The sequence below is a fragment of the Lissotriton helveticus genome, chromosome 4_1 (genome assembly GCF_964261635.1).
Source record: "Lissotriton helveticus chromosome 4_1, aLisHel1.1, whole genome shotgun sequence".
Taxonomy (NCBI): Eukaryota; Metazoa; Chordata; class Amphibia; order Caudata; family Salamandridae; genus Lissotriton; species Lissotriton helveticus.
Genome location: NC_136063.1, coordinates 1457434778 through 1457456281, shown reverse-complemented (window position 1 = coordinate 1457456281; position 21504 = coordinate 1457434778). Strand labels below are relative to the sequence as shown.

General features: G+C 41.8%; 1 protein-coding gene across 1 annotated transcript in view; it reads left to right on the top strand.

Annotated features, from left to right (window-relative positions):
• The window catches only part of LOC144827554 (uncharacterized), a 324901-nt gene that overhangs the window by 136913 nt on the left and 166484 nt on the right, over positions 1-21504 (top strand). Inside the window, exon 3 of the mRNA XM_078685816.1 lies at positions 3473-3569. Coding sequence (XP_078541942.1) covers positions 3473-3569 — 97 coding nt within the window. The remainder of the gene's footprint in view (positions 1-3472; positions 3570-21504) is intronic.

The window sequence follows — 21504 nt, the reverse complement described above, 5'->3', positions numbered from 1 at the left end:
CACAAAGGGAATGAGCAATAAAGATGCCTTTAAATCTTGTTATCTTGTCACTTTTGCTCTGTTTTCAGAGACGGAGGTCAAGTGGGTTGCAGTCAGGTCGAGGGGATTTTCCATGGTACTAGACCTGCAGGACTAGTACCATTTTTCGGATTTGTCGAGCCCTGATGTTTTGATTTGTTCTGCATACCATCCATCTATTGTGTGTCTTTTACTTTTAGAAAGTTTAATTTTTTTGCTTGCTCTCAGCTCTTTGGCATCTGCAGCCTGTCTTTGGTCAAATGACTGGGTGTAACTGACAGCTGGACTTTGTGAATTCCTCCCAGATACCTGCACAAAAGAGTGATTAGGTGTGTCTCAATGGACCATCTGCTGGCAGGATGGGAGGGCTGAGCACAGCCCCACTTGCAACTGAATAGGTTGTGCTCTGCCTTCACATAAAGGACCTAACACCTCCACATTGTTACTGTAGACCGCTTGGCAGGGGAGTCAGAAAATTCCATGCACATCAAAGAAGCATTCCAGAAGCTTCTTCCACCTTCCAGAGGAAGGGCACCAGGGTATAAAAATAGGTCCTTCAGATACACTCTTCAGTTTAGCATTGGGCCTGCAGAAGGACTCTCAGAGGATTGCCTGCTGCTGTGACTTGCTGGGCATTCTGCAAGACTGCTGCTATACTTGAAAGTACTGTGTTGCTGCCTGAAGCCTGTCTTGAGCCCTCAGAGGCCAGCCCTTCGTCTTCACCCAAGCCCAGGACTAACAGAGTGACTCCAAGGGCTAGATTGCTGGTCTCCTGTTCAGATCCACAGGGACACAAAAGACTACCGCCATCTTGAACCCATACCTGGACCTAGCCTTAGTGAGTCCTGAACCAATCCTGGACCCAGCCTTAGTGAGTCCTGAACCAATCCTGGACCCTTGGTTGTGGTGCTAAAGGTGACCAGATGGCCTAATTCCAAAACTGACGACTTAAATTTGTTCGCCAAAAACTGTTCTGAGAACCAGGAAAAGACCGGGACCAACCTGCTTGCCTATTAGCTGGAGGTGCATCACAAGTTGGATTGACTTTATGCCTTCTCCTGCTATATTCTCCACAGTAGCAAATCATTTTAATCGGTCCTTCGGCAAAGAGGTCATACCAGTTTTTGTGGAACTGTCTTCGGCTACAGCCATCTGCCTCCTTCTGGTGAAGATTTTCGACTTCTGTTTCAGAGACTAAGGGCCAGATGTACGACCCTTCCATTTTGCGACTCGCAGATTGCGTCATTTTACGACTCACAAAATGGGATTTACAACAGAGTCTCAGACACTGTTTGCGATTCCCAATGGGGTTGCAATCAACCTCCCTCATTAATATTAATGAGGCAGTTCGAAATTTGCGATCCCATTGGGAATGGCCAGCACTCACAGGGATGGTGGCATGCTGGGGTCAGCAGATCACCATGTCTGTGACTGCTTTTTAAATAAAGCTGTTTTTTTAAAAAAATGCAGCCTGTTTTCCTTAAAGAAAACGGAAATGCATTTAAAAAAAGAAAAATGAAAGATTTATTTTCTATGAGTAGGCGGTGGTCCATGGGACCACTGCCTGCTCTTAAAAAAATATTTCCACTACCTCTCACAACGGGGAAGTAGGCGCACAATTTTGGAACACATTTTGTGACCTTTCTCTTTGTACATCAGGCCATATAGCCTATTACTTACCAATTCCAGCAACATCCTTTACCACACACTACAGCAGATTAGGGACACAAATACTTAGGTAATACTTCATATACCTTTAACAATGTGAAACTGAAAGTCAACCATGTTTTATTAAATGCATGCAATGCAAATATTTATTATTTTTACCCGGAAAATAAAATGGAGGGGAACAGTGGGACTCATGGTGACATACGTTCAATGACTTGAGAAAGACACTGATAAACTCAAGCCATAAGTGTCTCCCAATCTAAAGAGCTTCACTGTTAATTTGCTGGGGTGCAGATAGGTTCGCAGCATCATGAAAAATCCAAGATGTAATTGTTTTACTGTGGTGTGACCCCTCCTCCCCCCCCCCCATGGGGTGGTAGATTGTGGCAACTATTATTGTAAGTTCAGCACAATGGTTGCCTCGCTCTACTCTGATCATAGATATGTTTAGGTGTGCAAGATAAATTCAAGATGGTTGTAGCTGATGGGGCTCATGTCGATGAAAGATATTGGGAATTTCTTAAAACTGAAAAAATACCACAGGGTTCAATTGGTAGTACTTGTGTACAAGATTTAAAAAACAACCAAACAATCTTGGGCTCGCCCAGTCAACAACACTATCACTAAGGTGTTTGAAAATTCCAGTATAAATAATTTAGACCTTACAGTGGCAAATGTGTATAACAACTGAAGGTTTCTCTCACTGCAGTAATTTGAATAATTGTAAAATAATCACAAACTTACTGAGAGTCTCCACCTGTCGTGACAGGTATGGTACTCGCACCATCCATGGCAAGCATACTCAGAGTTAGATATTCCAAGTATTTTATAGGTTGAACACCCTGAGAATCAATAACTTGAAGGTTTTGCAACTGCTAAGCACTTTTTCTTATTTACTGAGCCAATTTAACGACTTGAAATGGGTTTAGAAATGGTTTCCAAATCACTATTTGGAAGAGGTGTGTTTTGGGCGTCCCTTCCAAATAGTGATTCATCAATGGTTTACGGCCATAATTCTAGTTGCAAAACATCAAAAACGCAATGACTCCCTAGTTGAGGTTGTAACTCCTTCTTAAAAGGAAAAGCACATTTTTCGACCCTTTCTCGTTTGCTAATTGGGGTGGCTGCTTTAAGAAGGTTGGGGGCAGTCTTTAGCCTCATGATGTCTCTGTGGTATTAGTGCGCTCTAAAAGTAATCCTTGAGGGAACTGCAGAAATATATCTCTTTGTTCATGAAACAGTATTTCTTAGTAATGGCTTGCAAATTAGTAATTTTATAGACTATTGGGCACTTCTATTGGCACTATTGTTTCTTCTCGCACATAAGGAATCCATTTTCTGCACCCGCCTTACTACTATTGGTAATGTAATTTGTTTGACTTAAACTGCCCTAGCAGGAAAATAGTTGCAGAACACAAATGACAAATCAATACATATAGATAAATAAATAGATGTTTTCTTATCTACAAATATACACTTCCACATGATTGTTATCGTAGGGACTTTGGGAGGGAGTTGAAGTAGCAGTGAATATGTATATTTTTTAATCAAAGGAACAATTAACCCTATTTTACCTGTTTCATAGTGGATCGTTGTAATTAAGGTTAATGGTGTCCCACACTATTACTAGGAATAACATAGTTCACTTGTAGTTATACCTTGTTAAACCCTGTTTTAAATTATTTGTGTACTTTACAGAAGTTATCTTTTACAATTTTACCCATCTAGAAGGATGTTTCCAATTTACATTTGATGTGCTCTTCTTGCTGCTTTTTCTTCAATGCAGATACAGAATGGAAGAAGGTCTACAAGCATTTGTGCACCCATGACTATGGCATAACTCCTCATCAGTGTACAGAGTGTGACCAACGATTCTTCAGAGTGTAGGTAACTTTTGGAAACTTTTGTTCTGTGGCCCTGTGTGCACTGTTCAGCTCTGCATGTTTGAAATACAGACTGGTCAAATACCAATGCATATATCACGCTTGAGATCTTCTATAGGGTATCAACATGGATGTTATAGGGAGGCGTAGTTCAGCACCATGTGAGAATGCTGAAGATGATGTGCATAGGAAACTCAGAGCATAATGTTGTTTGGTTTAAGTCTACCTATTTTATACCATGTATTTAGTGAATTTTATGACTCAATGTGGATCACTATATTTTTTCATTTGATCTAGAACTTCTCAAACGCAGATTGATACTTCAATGTTTATTAATTTAGTTTATCAAATGTGTGGTATTTGTGATGAGCAAATTATTTAAAATCCTAATTGTAAAACTCACACATTCAGTTACATTTGTTATATCCCACTGGCATTAGCAAGTCAGTTGGAGACCGTAGACCTGTGGTTGAAATTCATTACATTTTCGGTAACATTCATGAGCCATTTTGAGTTCGTTTTGTGACTCTAACCACATAAAATAGCCCAACTGTATGCCACCTTGTCAAACCCTTCCTTTCAGAAATCCCTCAGTTATTGCTACCCCTTTTTCTTTAGGATTTACCGACTTTTCAAAGTGATAACAGTTTGCAAACCCCAAAGTTGAAAAATGTGTCAGTACACCATCTCACTTACTTCTTCTAGCTTGCATTTTACTTACACTGACGATATGGACTCTTCCATTTTTTTTTAAATTTCTTTTTATTATTAACCATAAAAACATCACAGCTTGCAAGTGATCCAAATCACATGTCATGATATTCAGTGATACACTACATACAGTTCTATATTATCACATGAAGATTACTATACAGTGAACATTAACATATCAGGGTGTTCACTCTCCTTGGAACGGATGCGCAGGCAACATGGGTGGTTCACATATGTTACTCCTATATGCGTTCCATTTCCCCCATATTTGCATCCATTTTCTAGGGCAGCCTTGTGATACATATACTGTTTTTTCTCAGTCCATGCCCCCGTCCCACTCCTGTAGTGTTGGAGCTGTGTGCACCCCCCTTCTCCGTGCAACATTCTTCTTGGCGACCATCAATCCTAAAGTCACCCAAGCTTTCTCTTTGCTACCAAAGTCCATTGTTTCCCATTTTTTTTTGTTTGTAAATATCTTTTTATTGCAGCAAAAATAGTGATAACGTTACAGTATATGAGTCATCTCTGCTGGTAAGCAGTCTCTTTACGAGTTATCATCATTCGTTTCACACAGCTCTGTAGCTCACACCCCGGAGGTCGAGCAGCGCAAAAGCAGAGAAGTATGTGCGGATGTTGGAGTCCCACTGAACAGTTGTTACCAGCTTCCTAGTCAATACAGTGCTGCTTTGTAATCCTCACGCTCTCACCCCAAATCGCGTAGCCTAGAGACATGTCGAAGCAAGGGCTTCTCAACCCCCTAACCCACCCCGAACCTCTCCACCTCCCCCCCCCCCTCCCAACCTATCCCCCATTCCCCCGACTCCACCCCCCACCCTCCCAGGCATGCCAGCTCGTCAGCAGAAGTCCATTGTTTCCCATATATTTAGGAGGCAGCGTTTGGCCTCCATAGCTATCGTTTGTTCCATAACGACCCCTATACACGAGTGAACCGCTCTCCAATATGAGGGCATTCCCATATTATGTGAAATAAGGTGCCTTCCTGGCCACATCACCTTCGACAACTAGTCTCATCTCCGTATCCCATCTTGACCAATGTTGACCCAGTAACGTGAATCCTGTGCAGTATTTTCAATTGCACCAACTTCAACATAGAGGAGATCGCTCCCTCCCTTGGGACGCTATGGACTCTTCCTTTGATGTTTTTCTGATTTTACTGATGGGACGCTGCAGTTTTTACAGTGTTAATAAATAAAAATATGTGATACACATGTCTCTCTGTTTTCTGTAGGACTAGCATGGAGCAGATAAGTTGTTTATCACTTAAGAATGGCCTGCTTGGGCCTCTGGGTGCAGTGTGGGAAAGGCCTTCGAGGGTGATAGCTTTTGCCACTGAACTCTGGCAGTGGTCTGCATTGGATGACATTTGAGGCCAGTTGCATTGCACTGTGGGGAAGGTCTATGGTGTTCCCTTTTCGAGTTTGAGATAGTTAGCGAACCTCAGCTTTTGATTCTTTCCATTGTAGCATTTGTACTCTTGAAAATGAAGCTACAAATGCAAGAATTCAAAGTGCTGTGAGATACAGCGAAAGGCGACGGCTTCTTTAGATCGTGCCTATTACTGTGCGTTTGCTGCATCACTAACAGATATGTGGTGGGAATGATTGCTGCTGGAATCGCTGTCTCCATGTCACCTATCCTTCAAAGTAACTGCAAACGGCTACAGTGTGTTCCTTTAGTTTGGAAAGCTACTTCGGGTATGTGACTATAGAGTAGTGCAAAAACATCCCAGCATTGGCAATCGCTTTTGTGCATGTGGTCCCAGTTCACACAAGCGTTTGCCCCTGCAAGGAGAGATTGCCTGTGTAGATGGTGGCGCTCATGACCAAGAACGTTGTACACCCCAAACTGAAATCATTTATTGTTTATGTGTAGTACCAAAAGCACTGGTCAGCAGGCTGGAGAAAGTAAGAGAAATGCAGGGCTGAAAAAACCGAGGTGGCTATGGAAAGAAGTTGGGTTGGAGAGACTAAGCTGTTGGTTTTTGAGGAAGCAGGAACAGCAAATCCAAGAGGAACTGAGGAATGAGGGTGGGGTCTGTAAATTGAAAGGGTCGGACAGAGAGGGCTTAGGAGAAAAGCAGGGATCTGAGGAGAGAGACTAGCGTAGAAAGCAGGCAGGTATTATGGAGCTGTGATTGCTTGGTAGTTTAATATATTCACTTGGCCAGACATCATTCACAGGGCAGGCACCACCCACCCTTACATGCTTCTAATAATTGATTCCATCCTGAAACCATGTTCTACAACTTCTCTAACAGCAATTTATAAGTCCCTGAGCAGCCTGATCGGAATGTGGGGGCACATGCATCAAACTCCTCATTTGTGATGACCAAATAGCGATTTTTAAGGAATCGCTATTTGGTCATCTCAAATGCCTATGCATGTAGTAATCGCAATAACATTTGTGATTCCTTAACATTAGCTAATACCGATTCAGAAATTGCGAATCGCTATTAGCTAATGTGACTCAATTCATTCCTATGGGCCTACAGGCCCATAGGAATGAATGGTAATGCATTTGCAAATTGCGATTACCAAATTGGTTATCACAATTTGCCAATGCATATCCAAGGGTGCCCAGGGGCATAGCTAGAGCTTGTGGCGCCCGGGGCTATCCCTCAGATTGCCGCCCTTGGGGCGGGGGCTGGGCAAAAAGGACCGAGAGTCACGAAGTATCACCGCTAATAGTTACCTCGATCATGCAAGTTACATGCACATACATGACACGGTCCAAGGCTACACAGTTAAATACACCGGGGACCGGCAGTACAAAGGAGAACACGCAGACTGCCACCATACTAACACTTACGTTTGTGACATTTAATCGCAGCTTTCTCCAGCACCTGCACCGCCACATATGCAGTGCAATTCTTAAATCAAATATTGTAGCTTGAAGAACAAATGGACGACTTAATGTTCACTATAAAACAACACATCTTTGCTAACATGGATTTGTATGACTTAGATGCATTTCTCAGAATATGTATCTACAAATTGCAAAACGCTCTGACAACATTTCTTTGTAAATATGTATGTTTCTTATTTGGAATCATTTCTCACATTTTTTTGTAAAAAATAACTGTAGAGTACTTTAACGTCGTCTGTGTGTGATATAAAATTTCAAAAAAAAGAAATAAAAACTTAGGAATTACCAGCATTCGCAGGGTTCTATACTTTATGGAATGTTCTCTGACACCCCACTGTACAACCGGCGGCCATGCCTACGTTTCTGCCGTTGCAGAGCAATACCTGCAATGTTCAGGTCATGGTTTGTGCACGTGGAGTGGCGCAGCTGGCACCGGAAGTACAGGTAACAACAGCAGGCCGGACATAAAGGAAGCATAGCTGCCAAGGTTTCAGATTGCTAAGTGTGATATTTTCATAATGTCAGCGTAATTATGAGTGACATTTCAACAACTATGAGTGACACTTTTTTCGCAAGGAAAATCAAGCAATAAAAACAACGGAAACATAAATATCAGAATTTACACCCATTTGAGCAAAGAGAACTGTAAGAAGATTTTAAAACGGCAGCAAAGTACTGGAAATGGAAGGGTACACGCATAGCTTAGAGGTCACAAACCCTCTGCAGACTGTAATTTATCTCAAAAAGACACATTGAGCAATTTGATAAAAAAATTAATTCGCTGATAATAGCAGGGTGTGCGGCGCCGCCCGTTATTTATTAACAACCTGAGGCTGAAGCTACGTTGCATTGCAAGTCTAAGCAATTAACATTGAGACACAATTAAGCATGGGGGTGCATGCAAGCCTCAGGAGAAAAGATTGATTAAAGTACACATAGCCTAGGGGTCACAACTCGGCTGTAGGCAGTTTTATTTCATATATATATACTTTTGAGAGAGTGAGCCTTAAAAAGCCTGCTCTATCTAAGAGTACTTGCACCAGTGAGTGTTATGCAGCAGGCTGTAAAAGGAGTCTAAAAAATACATATGGTAGCCTAAAAAATACATATGGCACTGCACAGAAATGTTTGCTTTAAAAAAATACCTTACCGTCATTCGTACTGATTCCTGAAGATGAATGACTTCTTGTGGCAGCTGTGCATCGGATCAGGCGCTCAGGTGCCACAACGGGAGAAGCTTAGATAGCTCCTATACTTCTGCACAGGTTCGCCAGCGACTAAGGCCTGCCTCACTCGAGTAAGCCACAGGTAGGCCTGAGGTCATGAGTTGAGTCGCCAGGAGGGATCGCATTACCATGCTGCTTTAAGCCGCTCTCCTGCGACATTGCCCAGCTGCGGCCCGCCTGTCCCGGATGGCGTGTGGTGCGTCGGTGTTGAATATTTTGAAGAATACTTATATTTGACAGACAGAAATCTACATGTAATAGCGAGATATGCAGGTTCATATTTTTAAAGTTAAAGGCTTGTAACAACATTTGGGTTTCCACAGGTGAAAAGTAGGGGGACTTAAGCAACCAGTCAGCTGACCTCAGGCAAATCTGCCTACTGACACCATAAAAGAAAAGCTTTAGATTAAACTGATCTCAAATGTTTTATTGAGCCTTGTGAAAGACCAGGCATGTCGCATTATGCTTGCGATGCAAATTTCCTGGTGTTATGCCATTATGCCAGGTCGCATAAGCAGGAGTTATTTTTGAAATGTATTAGTTTTAAGGATGCATAGAGGCATAACCGAATAACTGACGAGCTTGCACCAAAATCGAAATACCTAGGTCATTCAGAAGAGTAAATAATGCTATGAATAGTTATGCCACATTTTCATGTAGAATGCCACTGCAGCCCGGCGTGGGCTTTGGACACCAAGTACCAGAACTCTAAGCAACATGGAGGGTGCTCAGTCATACATGGGTGGGAGTGGGAGGGGGGGGGCATGAGGTGACAAACAAAAAACCTAACCTGACCGGGTACTGGTCGCTCCGCCTCTGCTTCTGTTATGCCCTGCGCCAGGAAGGCGCTTTTAATCCCAGATTTAGGCCCAGATCTCTGTACTGGGGTAAATGTATGACATTGTTCTGCATTCTGTCCATCAACTGTTGTTTTGCACACATCGATCCTCCAGCACAGGACTCAAGCTGGGGCTTTGAACACCAAGTAGCAGCACTCTTAAGAGGCAGGAAGGGCGCTCCAGTCACGCTCAGTGCCTGGAAGGCGTTCTTAAGCCCTGCATCACTGAGTCCTGCAATGTGGGACGCATGTGTGCCCAGGTGGGGCCTGGGAGCGGACATGGGGTGGGGGGGTGGGAGGGCTCAGCCACCACCCCCCCGGTACTTCACTGTCTTTCAATTTGCTAAACTCGGCCCTAGTGTATATCCGGACTAAATGACATTGGATCCAGGGGGCTTGTAGTACTTGTTTTGCTCCACACATAGGAGGTACTATACTTTTTCTGCTTCGATTTAAACTGATGAATTCTGTCATATCTAATGGTATATCAGCCAGCCTTCCTTCTTATGAACTGGGAGTTTTTGATAACATAGCTGGAGCTCCTATTAGCATGAAGGATTGACTGGGAACTGAGGACCAAGGGCCCTTAAAGTGTCAGCCCTAATCAATCCATTCCTCAAGATCCCCACCGGGACAGGGTTGAATAGTTCGAGGCTGGCTCCCGAGTCCCAGGATGTTGCGCAGTTCAGAAACCTTTGAAATGCCGCACGCTCGATGCATAGCTGCCAAGGTTTCAGATTGCTTATGTGTGACATTTTCATAATTTCGGTGTACTTATGAGTGACATTCAATGATTATGAGTGACACTTTCTTGTAAGCAAAATTCAAGCAAGGAAGATGAGGGAAACATATAAATATAAAAAATTACACACATTTGAGCAACTCGAAACTCTGCAGAGCATCAGGAATGGAGGGCCACTAACCCACTTGAGAAACAGACTGAACTTACAACAACAAATCATGCCTATTGTCATTGCCAATCCTAACTAACAGTATCACAGCCACAGTCCTCCCTACCGCCATAACTAACTGAAAGCTCTGAATGGCCACCTGACTTACTACTGGGCTAGCCTTTAAAATGCTGTAGTGACTGTCAGGTGCTTTATATATTGGTGCTGTCACGCTCTGTTGTTGGGCAGGCTGCTGTTTCCGTCTTTATCGTACAGACATATAAAGAGATCTAGTAACTCGATCTAAGTTTATACCCACCCACTTTTAATAACAAAACCTCACCATTTTTAAATTAAAAATCGTTTCTGGTGAAGTCTTGCTTTTTAGACATAGCCTTCCAATTACCCTCCGTTTCTTTTTAGGGGGAGCCCTCCTATCTCTGGACACTACTACTCATACCAGAGGTTGCCTCAGGCTTGAGGCTGGCATACAGCACAAATTTGGACACCCAATGATAATGCCGTACCGCGCATGTGGGGCGGAAAAATGATATATATCGCACAATCAACATAACATTCATGAGGGTGATTCAACTTAACCTACGGTTACGTAGTTACAAGTGTCCATTCTCTCACTTGGTTATGTGGTATATTGAATTGGGGAACTGAATGGACCATAATTCCTCCTCCCTACCTGTTGATTACTAAATGTAAACTAAATATGCTCAACAATATTATTTGTAAAAACACCGATGTACACACAGACCGGAGTCTGCTACAATTAAATTTTGCATGCATTTGAGGTGCTAAACCTGACCTTTTAGTGTGTCACCGTAATCACTTAGAGTTCACAGAGCCAGTGCAGCGGGACCGTCCGTGCGTGACTGCACTGCTGTCCATCGATGGTGCACTCTGCTGCAGCCTGTTCTCAGGCTGCCTGGCCACTCAGACTCGTCCCGGGCCCCCGTGCCGCTCGCCAGCCAGACTCTGACTGTGAGCCGACGGCTGCAGAAGTGTTTTGCGCACCCGGGCCGCCTGTTGCGATCATGCCTCTTGCGCGGCCGGCGATGCACACCGCAGGCGGCAGCTGAGCTCAGCATGACTCTGGGACCTGTGGCTCGTCCCCGCATTAGCCCGTGTCTTTGCGCACGCTGGAGGTTGCCATTGCCCAGGAGAGACTGCCTGACTCGTGCGCGCAGCACACCAACGTGCGTGCAACGTGCGTGCAATGTGCCACAAGTGCCGCGCCGCCTTGCCGCTCCAAAACGGTGCCGCCTGGGGCGGTCCGCCCCCTCGCCCCCCCCCTAGCTACGCCAGTGCAGGGGCCTAAGGAACCACTGATGCCGCCCCCACCCCCCCAAAAATGTATGTGTGCACATGTGAAGCGCCCACATGCCCTTTGGGCATCTGTGCGCTACATGGCACTTTGAAATAAAAAATGTTGTGCATTTTTCAAAGCATGCACAAATTAACATCAACTGGTAATTACCGTTTCCTAAATGCACAGTTCACATTTAGGAAAGGCTACATGCATTGGCAAATAGGGATTTGCAAATTACGATTCCCTAAATGATTTTGCAATTTAGGTAATCGCAAAAAATTGCGATTCCCTAAATTGCAAATGACAAAAGACACATGCATCTGAAAAGGTCTTTTTCGATTTGCAAATGGCTCGATTCTGCGAATCGGCCCGTTTGCGAACGGAAAAAGGCTTGATGCATGTGCCCCATGGTGTTTTATGGCCAGAAACATACTGTGATATTCTCTAGTTCCCTTACATTTTTTTATTAGTTAACATTTTGTGCGTGGGAAACATGTTTAGCCAGTATTATCATCAACATATTCCAGCAATTGATAAAGCACACATAAAATGGCGCTAAAATCAATTTATAGATCATTGTATAAAAAAATCAATTCATGATATAGATATAGTGCAGTACATATAAAGACTAACAAATGCTTTATTTACTCCTCTTATGCAATTTACTGGCCAACAGCATAATAAATGTAGGTATTGTAAATACAAAAAATAACTTGACAACCTCTTACGCCAGCATGAACAAATAATGGTTGTTCATACTTTCTTCGAATCTATGTGCAAAAATGTGGAGAAAAATATAAAATGTATATTTGTTTCCCAAGATTGAATGTCACAAAAACACAGACTAAAGGGGCCACTTCATGCAAAGGACCATGATGTATGTTCTACTGGACACTAGCAGCAACAAGTCTAGCCCTAGTTTTTTTCTGTCACCTTTTGTAAGAGTTCCGTACCTACTGACCCTTGAATTTAGGAGATTCACTTTTAGCTTTCTCAAAAGTTGAAATGTTAGTCTAAACCATGTTTTATCAGCCTGTGCACACTTTCCTGATGCAGAATAAGCCCCAGATGTCCTAGAAGAGTGATTTCTCACTGTATAAGGAGCAATATTTCAGATGGATTTATTCAAAACAATCTAAAACGTTAAGGGACATAAATATGTCTATCATACAGCTAGTCCTATTAGTACGAGGATTTTGGCAAATTACAATGCTAATCTATCAATCAATCAAAAGAATGTTTATTTAGACCAATTGTCTTTAAACAACACAATAGCACATATAATCACATTATCTAAAACATTTAACAATTGAAGTGATAAATATTATACAATAAAAAAATGTCAGCATCACAATTTATATGCCACCCATCATAATTTAAAACCGATAAAATTCCCTAATACGTATATATCCCTTCGTACTCATATCATTAGTTCCTAATTTAAAATTAGCTCACCTCTCATTAATTTAGTGAATGCATTTTCATTTTATTTTGTAGGGTTGACACCTCAGGTGTTTCTCGTTTAAAACCAAGATAAAATAGCTGTCTTTAAACTTCCAGTTTATATTTATACCATTTAATTTCCTATTATAACTGCTGTAATATTTTATCTAGACTACTGATTCATTTTATTTATCTGAGCATGACTTTTTAACTGCAGTCGTACACCTGCCAAAAGCAATTGCGGTGTCCAAGTTTTACGTATCAATAATCAACTCTATTGCCTGTGTTCAGTTCATTATTCCATATTTAAAAATAATGGACGTAGAAACACTTTCCACAAGGGCAGCACCTTTAATCATTCCATTAACGTGCAAAATGTCGCATTTTGTATGTAGCCCACATGTGCAATTTCCATCAGGTTGGATCATTTCTGTTTTTATTTTCCTACTGGCATAGTAAGGGTTAATTCTAATTCTTAATACATTGCACCTAAGCCAATGGTTTGGTAATATATACAAGTTTGGGAAACCAGATTTCCTTCTCCCATGAATTTAGCATGAATTCAGCTGATTTTTTTCCCTCCCAAATACTGCCAGTCCTTACCTTGGGATAGTTCTCTTTCCATAGACCTCGGCTCCCCCTTGGAGACGCCAACTTCCAGGGTTTCATGACATAGGCTCACCTTTATATCCCTGCAAACAGATATCAGATTTTTTCTGACCCCTTTAACATATTTTAGTTCACTCTGCTAGATCTTGTTTTTGCAACAATGGGAGACTTTCAGTTTCTTTTCCTGGTCCACTTTTCCAGAATCTTGATTAAGCCCTTTGGGCCGATATGTTCCATGTGGTCAGACCGCCTCTAGTCTAATGGTCAGTACCATTGAGAAAACTGGCAGGGACATTAAGGTCTTGATACATTTCCCATTCACTGCATCTCACCCGCTTTTACAACTGATGCAAAGTATTTCAGCTCCGTATTGTAGTTATGGTGGTGTCATGGACACGAAGGCTTTCAAAACTGGTCTGTTTGAAATATCCCCATAGTTCTGGTTGAATTTTCTTAAGCCACTCACAGAGGCGAGGGCCTTCACCTTTATGGCCTCCACATGGGTATGCCAGTTCAGAGACCTTTTAAACCAAATTCCTAAGTACTTATAATTTAACTGTTTCCAGTGTAGCAGTTCCCATATGCCACCTGAACGTACGAACTTTTTTACCAAAACACACCATTTTAGTTTTATTTATATTTACATTTAACTGAATGTGGCTACAGTAATCCTTAAATGCATCCAACTTTTTCTGTAGACCTATCTCCATCTGATCTAAAATTACAAGGTCGTCTGCATACAAAAGGTATGATATGTGTTTCCCATCCATTCTAGGGACTAACGCCTTTTGCCCCTGCCAGTGTCTTGGGGAGATCCGTGACGAATATGGAGAATAGCAGTGGGTCCAGCACGCATCCCTGTCTTAATCCATTGCTAATTTCTATCCTCAGCACCATTAATGCCTAAGTATCGATAACTTGGGCTGAATTGTGTTAATGTAGCTCTGTATTATGCCCAAAATTTCCTTTGGAATATCGTTATTTTTCATGGTTTGCAATAGACAGTCCCGGTCCACCAAATCAAAAGCAGCACAGAACTCTACGCAGCAGCAGAACAACCTCCCTCTTTGCTCGATCGACAACCACGCAATGGACCAGCAGTGATCGATTGTGGAGTGACTCTCTTTGAAGCCACGTTGTTCTAGGGGGCCATTGATTTCGATTCAACCCATTCCTACTATATTTCAAGTATGAGTTTTGTGAAGACTTTTTCACCCTCATCTAAAAGGTTAATCAGCCTATAGTATTTAGGAGACCGTATATCTTGTCTTTTATGTATGGGTCTTATTATTGCACCTCTACAATTATCTGGTAATCGTCCTTTGTCAACGATAAAGGAGAACAACCGAAGCAGACAATCTGCCCACCACCACAGCCGAGCTTTTATTTTTATGGCTGGGAGATGATCCGTGCCAGCTGCACAGGTCAGATTTAAATTTACTATAGTTAGTGTTATATTCTCTACAGTTAAGAGTGCTCAAATGCCTCCCTCCACCCCTACCCAGTGGGTTCTACTTCCTTCCTCTGGCTCTTGCCTTTTACCATAGATTTACCCCCAAGTACTCCTCCCAAGCAGCTTCCTCCACCACACAATTCATTACAGCCTGAGTTTTGCCGGAGCCTCCCTGTATTAACTTCCAGAACTTTCTTACATTTTTTGTTTCAATTGCTTAAAGTAAGTTTCTCCAGCATTTCTCTTTAAACTTCCTTTTCTGATTCTGTATACGTGTTGTATACATTTTTCTTAGTTTTACCAGATTACTATAACTTTCAAAATCATACTTTACTCTAAGACTTCGCTCCCCTTTCCTTGTTAACCTTTTTAATTTTAGACATTCCTCACTGAACCATTCCTTTCTCTTTCCATAGTTATCTATATTTCTTTTGGCATTTGTTGTTGCTTTTGTCCTAACCCTAAGGCACATGACCACTTGTTTGATTATATATTTTGTATCTCTGTAGATTTACTACCCTTACATTGTCCACTTTGAAGTTCTGCAGCAAATTAGCCAGTTTTTCCATGCATTCCGTGGTTATTCTTGTGGTGAGGGGACTTGGGTAATCCAATTTTAGAGGGATTCTCTTTTTCCATGGGGCTCTCTCACCCCTGAGTAATTCTAATTTTAGAGGATATGGGTCACTTTCCTCTCCTTTTGTTACTGAAAAGCTCTTAATACTTTTGAAATTCCAGGCATACGTAGAATCAATTGGGCAGGTTTGAGAGCCAACCTTGAATGCTTGCTTAGCTTAGCGATCAGTCTCCATCCTGCCATTCAGGCAGAACAGGTTCTTCCTGGCCAAGTACTTTCCTAATGCAATATCCCGTGCTGACATTTTAGTTTCAGGAAAACTCGCTGCATTTATATTGTAGGTACCCAACATCTCTTTGAACCATGGATCAATCATTTTTGGATTAATTTTGTGGTTAAAGTCTCCCATTAAAATAAACATGTCCTTATCATATTTTTCGCACAGATAATCCAGTTCTACCTTAAAGCAGCCCATTCTTAATCTATAGGTTTCCGGGCTCACCCCCTGCATATATACATTTATAATTACCATACTATCAAATTTGGGGTCTGGGTTCCGTAGAAGCACTCTGCACTCCACAAGCCATTTGCATTTTACTTTAAGGGGTTTTAACTTAGTCGCTATCCTGCGGGGCATCCCTGCCGACTCCTTGTTGCGGGCCTATTTATTTGGACAAACCCATTGATTGTGGGGATTTCTTCACACAGCCAAGTTTCTTACAGGAGTATGATCTAATGGGAGGTTGCACATTTTTTAAGGTTTCCTTATTTTGTCCTTCTCTCAAACCTATTAATGTTCCAAATTAATATCCCAAGGCTGTGCGAAGACCCAACACCCTAGTCGATTTCACTTAAATACCTCTGTTTATCTGGGTCAGTTTGAAATGGGCTCCCATACCTCTTTTCAAAACTCCTATTACCCCAGTGATTGCTTGTCTCTATGTTGTCAACAGTGATTTTGATGTTGCCTTTTTCCTCATGTATCCTATCTAATAATCTCACCTGTCTTGACCCAAGTCCTGCGTGATGTCTCAAGAATGGTTCAACTAGGTGTCCTGCTCGGAGTACTTCTGTTTCTGAAGCTAGCCTTATCCCTTGCTTTTGTAATTCTTCCTCTGCCTTTATCAACCTTGTTTTTACTAGCCCTGAATATATCAGAACTTCCGTTATTTCTTGTCTTTTGCTATTTTATAGGAACCCGACTTGTCTAAGGTCATTTGTTCCTATTTCTCTCAGGTTGATGCATTTAGAGAAAGCAAAGAGAAGTTGAGACCGATTTTAATGGATATAACTTTCTCGTTTTTTACCACCCTTTCCTAGTTGTGCTGGTTCAAAATATAGCCACATAGTCGATTCTTTATTTTTTACTGTGCTTTGTTGACCTGCACTATCCTGCCCTCTCTTCCTACTGTTTAAGGCAATGGGCTTACTTCCTTTTTTCCTCACGGGCTACAGTTCTCTTTTTAGTACCACACCCCTCCCCCTGTTGATTATCAATGGGCTTTTCACTTTTTTGTGGTTGGAGTGAATCCTTCCCTGTTACCTTTTTTCCCTCTCCTTCCTTCCTTCTCCAGGAGCACCCTTCCAATTCCCTTTTGTTATGTCTCTCATCAGGCTTTTTATCTTTTGCTTACTCTCATGTGTAAAACCTCATGTGATATTTTCCATCTGCTGTTTTTCATTTCTCCCGTTCCCCATTCCATTCCCAGGGATCTTCCTCACTCTTTTTGGCCGGGGTATATACTGTCTCTATCTTGTTGGTTCTACCTGTTTATTTATGAGCATAGGTCGTTTGGAGATCTACACATTCTGCATTTCCATCTGTCCAGGAGCGTCCCACTGCTTTCCATGTTTTGGTCAACAATGTCTGCGGGGGTCTATCTATAGATGGCATATGGTTCTGGATCACTTTTAATTCTCCCACAATGTTCTGCAGTTGATCTTTTTGTGCCTTTAGAATATCATTATTCATCATGGTTACTTCCAAACCAATAGACCTTGCAATGTTTTTTGTAGCATTATCATTATGTCAAACATTGAGGCAGATGGTATTGCCATAATTTCTATTCCTAGGGAAGAGTTGTGTGCTGAACCTTCTGTGGGCACGTTGTCTGAACCCCTGCAGCTGCTTCATGTTCTTTCCCTGTTCATTTGTATATACCATGCTGTGATCTCCTTTCTCACCCTCAATGCTTTTCTCCTCCAATTGGGATGCCTCTTTGTCTCGAAGGTAGAAAAGCTGAGGTGATGAGGAAAGTCTAGGTTCTAAGGGAAATGCATTTCGCCTTAACAAATCTTGCTGGCTATTCTCATCTTCCAAATTATGCACATCCCCCAATATCTGCGAGTCTGAGAGGAATTGTTTCTTTTTGAAGTGTTTGCCCATGAAATCCTTAATTGATCTAGACACTGACACACCCTCCTCATCTTGCAGGGAATTTTTAAGTAAGGATTTCTTCCTTTTATTTCTCTGAGTTGTCCCCATCAATTCTTCGCTGGGGATTGCCACATTTCCTTCCTGGCCCTCGTTATATTTGAGGCACCAGCATCCGCCTGTGGCCGCACCTTCTGCCCTTTTTGTAATTAAGTTTTCCTGGTGCCATCTTTCAAGTAAATACTGTTTTTCAGGTGTATTTCTGATGCTTGACCTTTGGTGCCTTCCTTGATTCTCTTATTGCGGTATTTACATCAGTTGTCTCCTTCCTACCTGAATGCTTTTAATCTCCTCGCCATCCTTAAGAACCCTTTCCCTCGTTATCAGTACTTTTGCTTCTTTGATAGCAATGTAACTTTATCAAATCAGATCAGACTCAGCCTTCCTGGTAATCTATAGAATTAGTGGGCCATGAAAAAGAAGTGTAAAAGTGATGCAGTTTAAAGAGTATTTACATTACTTAACAAAAAATATATCCAACGGTGTAGTGCTTGGTGCTTTGGTAATCAATACGTGTTCGAAGTGCTTGTTCAAGGAACTGCATATGTTACAAGCAGAAATAATGATGATACAAGTAACAAGAGAACTTAGTACAGTATCATGTCCTCCAAATGACCATCAAATAGAACTGCGACAACATAGGTCTGTCTCATGTCTACTTCCAATTGCTGACATTTCAACTGTGCGAATAATCTTCAGGTCGTCACCAGGACAAAAGAACAATGAGTAACTGTGCTTAACTTTTCGTCACCTGGAGAGGTCTAAATGCATTTGCAGTGCCAGCATTTAATTGTAGCAGCAAGTGCTTTTATGTCTTCAGATGCGAAACAGAAATTTGCAGGTTTCCTTCCTGGAAACTCTGGACAGAGCTAATGTCTCTAACATGGGCGAAAAGTACAAGTCTCTAACTAAAGTCCATGGTACTCTAAGGGTTTCGGAGAGGCATTGCAGAGCAGCCACATCTGTCTCCAGTGCTACATGTGTGAGCAAAAAACGGATACTTTTAACAAGTCGTTCTCATCCCAATGCCCATTCGGTATTGACTATAGTAGGCATCTGTCTTAACTGTGGAATACAGTTTCTATGGGGCCCAATGTGGAGGACTTGCAATGTATCCCTTCACCCTGAAATGTCATAAACTCAATCTGAGCCCTATTCAAGAGTTTTTTTTTATAATAACAAGGATTCCCAGATGTATGCCTGGAAGCTGAGCCAGGCCTTCATCATCATATTGTTGATCTTATTTGTTGCTTCGCTCAGTCACCCATTTAAAAACTCCCTTGCTCGCTCTCTTGATCATGTATCTAGAGAAACAGTCTCGTGCAGTAAATTAATCATTATTAGGATTAGTAAAACCCTTTGAAGCTGAAGTCACTAATTTTTATCATGCCATTGTCCCTCCTGCAGCAATGGTGTAGGTGATACCACAATGGGGTTTGCCCTATGAGGATTGCCCTAAGATATTACAATGCAGCCTGTTTGGAGGAAACAAAGTTGGTCATACTTTGGGCTTTCAGGAATAATCCCTACAATTGAACTGGAAACCCATGTCAAATTATCTCATGGATGACAGAGTATGCTATGGATTTTGTAGAATATACTCCGGGATTCGATTCCACTATGTCCGCCTTGTAATGGGTAAATGGATTGCACTAAGATCTAACTAGATGGATCTTCCACTCTGCTGTGTGTAGAATCATTGATGGGATTTTTGCAGACCTGCCTGCGGTTGCATAAGGTATTGCATTCGGAGTTCTCAATTGTTTGGAATTGCCATGCAGTGAGAGATGTCCAGTGGACCATTTGGGCTCATATCACTTTGCATGTATTATCTGCCTTTTGGCTTTTATAATTTGGAAAAACTGCAAACGCCAGAGTGCAAGGTGCTGTTACCTAAAATGTATGTTGGGTCACGGCAGGTCCACTCAGCCTTTCATCCATCTGAGGTCGATAAAACGAGTACCATTGAGTTGGGTAACAATAAACATTTGTTATTTAGCGCCAAGATATCCCACCGGGGGTGAAAGTGCGCTTTACAAATACAAATGTTATAATATGTTATGTAGTGTTTAAACAGGGGTATACCCTGAAGTCAATGGGGATATGGGCGTATTAAGTATTAGAAAGAAACAGTCCCAATTTAATCAAAATGGCCAACAAATATTATTTTAAACATTTATTCTAATAAACTAAGAATTTAAACCATGAATTGCATATGCTAAAAATTACAGTATATACAGATGTGTGTAAATGAAAGATGCAACGTGCTCGGCGCTGACATTTGCTACACACTGTGATACAATAATGTTTGTGCATCACACAGTGTTCGTAATATATGACCGTAACAACAACAACAGTAGATTCAAGGGTATGTACATATCAAAGTCGACGGCGTTTCGATCCCTTAAGTATATGGGAGCATCATCAGGACTAGGACTAGGAGGGAGTAAGGAATCCTACTGTAAGAAGAAAGGAACATCAGAATAAGAAGCAGGCATAAACTCCTGGTTGATAAGAACACATGTGCAGTAGACTGTCAGGCCATACAATGCTCACTAATAGTCCCAGAAAGTCTGAAAGAGAGAAAAACATCACAGGAGGGAACAAGTACAATATTGTACTGCCAATAATTATAACAAGGAATATAAGGCAAATGTGAAAGGTGTCTGACGAACTCACACGGACGGCTATTTCTGAATGCAGGGAGCACACCAAGAATTGCACGAGAGACCCCGTGGGGTCATAATGAAAAGTATCATGAAGAGGAAACATGGAAAAATAAATTATGGAAAAAAGCGTCATATGAGAGAACTTTACCCTCAAAGGACTCGGATCCACGATAAACTGGTCCCTGAAGCAGGTGGTGCCCATTGTTGGCCTGGCACTATTGTGTAACGTGAGTAGGCCAGTGAGAACTAGTCAGTATCCAGTTAAGAATTTCAAAATGTGAAGGTCTGAACTGGCTGGTTTAAAATAATACTTTCTGGCAGTTTAATGAAAACGGAACCCGTGTTACCTAAAATGCAAACACAGATGTGGCTGAAGACTTTAGACTTAACCACCGGATATCTTGATATCTGTGCCACATATGGACCTTTGGACAAAGAGACACAGAGGAACTCTAGAAGACTGGGACACTCTTTCCAGCTATCCTCACTCATGTAAGTGTTGCCAACCTTCCACAGCAGGCTGGTCACTACTGTTTCAGAAGCAGCGATGTTATGAAATGCATGAGGTCAAAATTGGAATTACACTCTGAGCTGATTAAAGGTACTGGGTTGATAACAATTTAATGCACATGCCTATGAAAGCAGACACCGAAGGTCAATTTTTTTCTTCTTTATGTCCTAGTCTCTGAGCATGAGAAGCAAACTCAAATTGGCTGAAGTAAATTGTCAACAACTTGCATGCAATGGGTTCAATTATTTTAAAATCTCATCTGGGGGCACTAGGGTACTGCAAGGTATCCATGAGAAATTATAAGTGATTGTTGGATAAAGATGAGTTTTTCACTTATTGTTGTCATTAGTCCACAGATTCAAGTGAT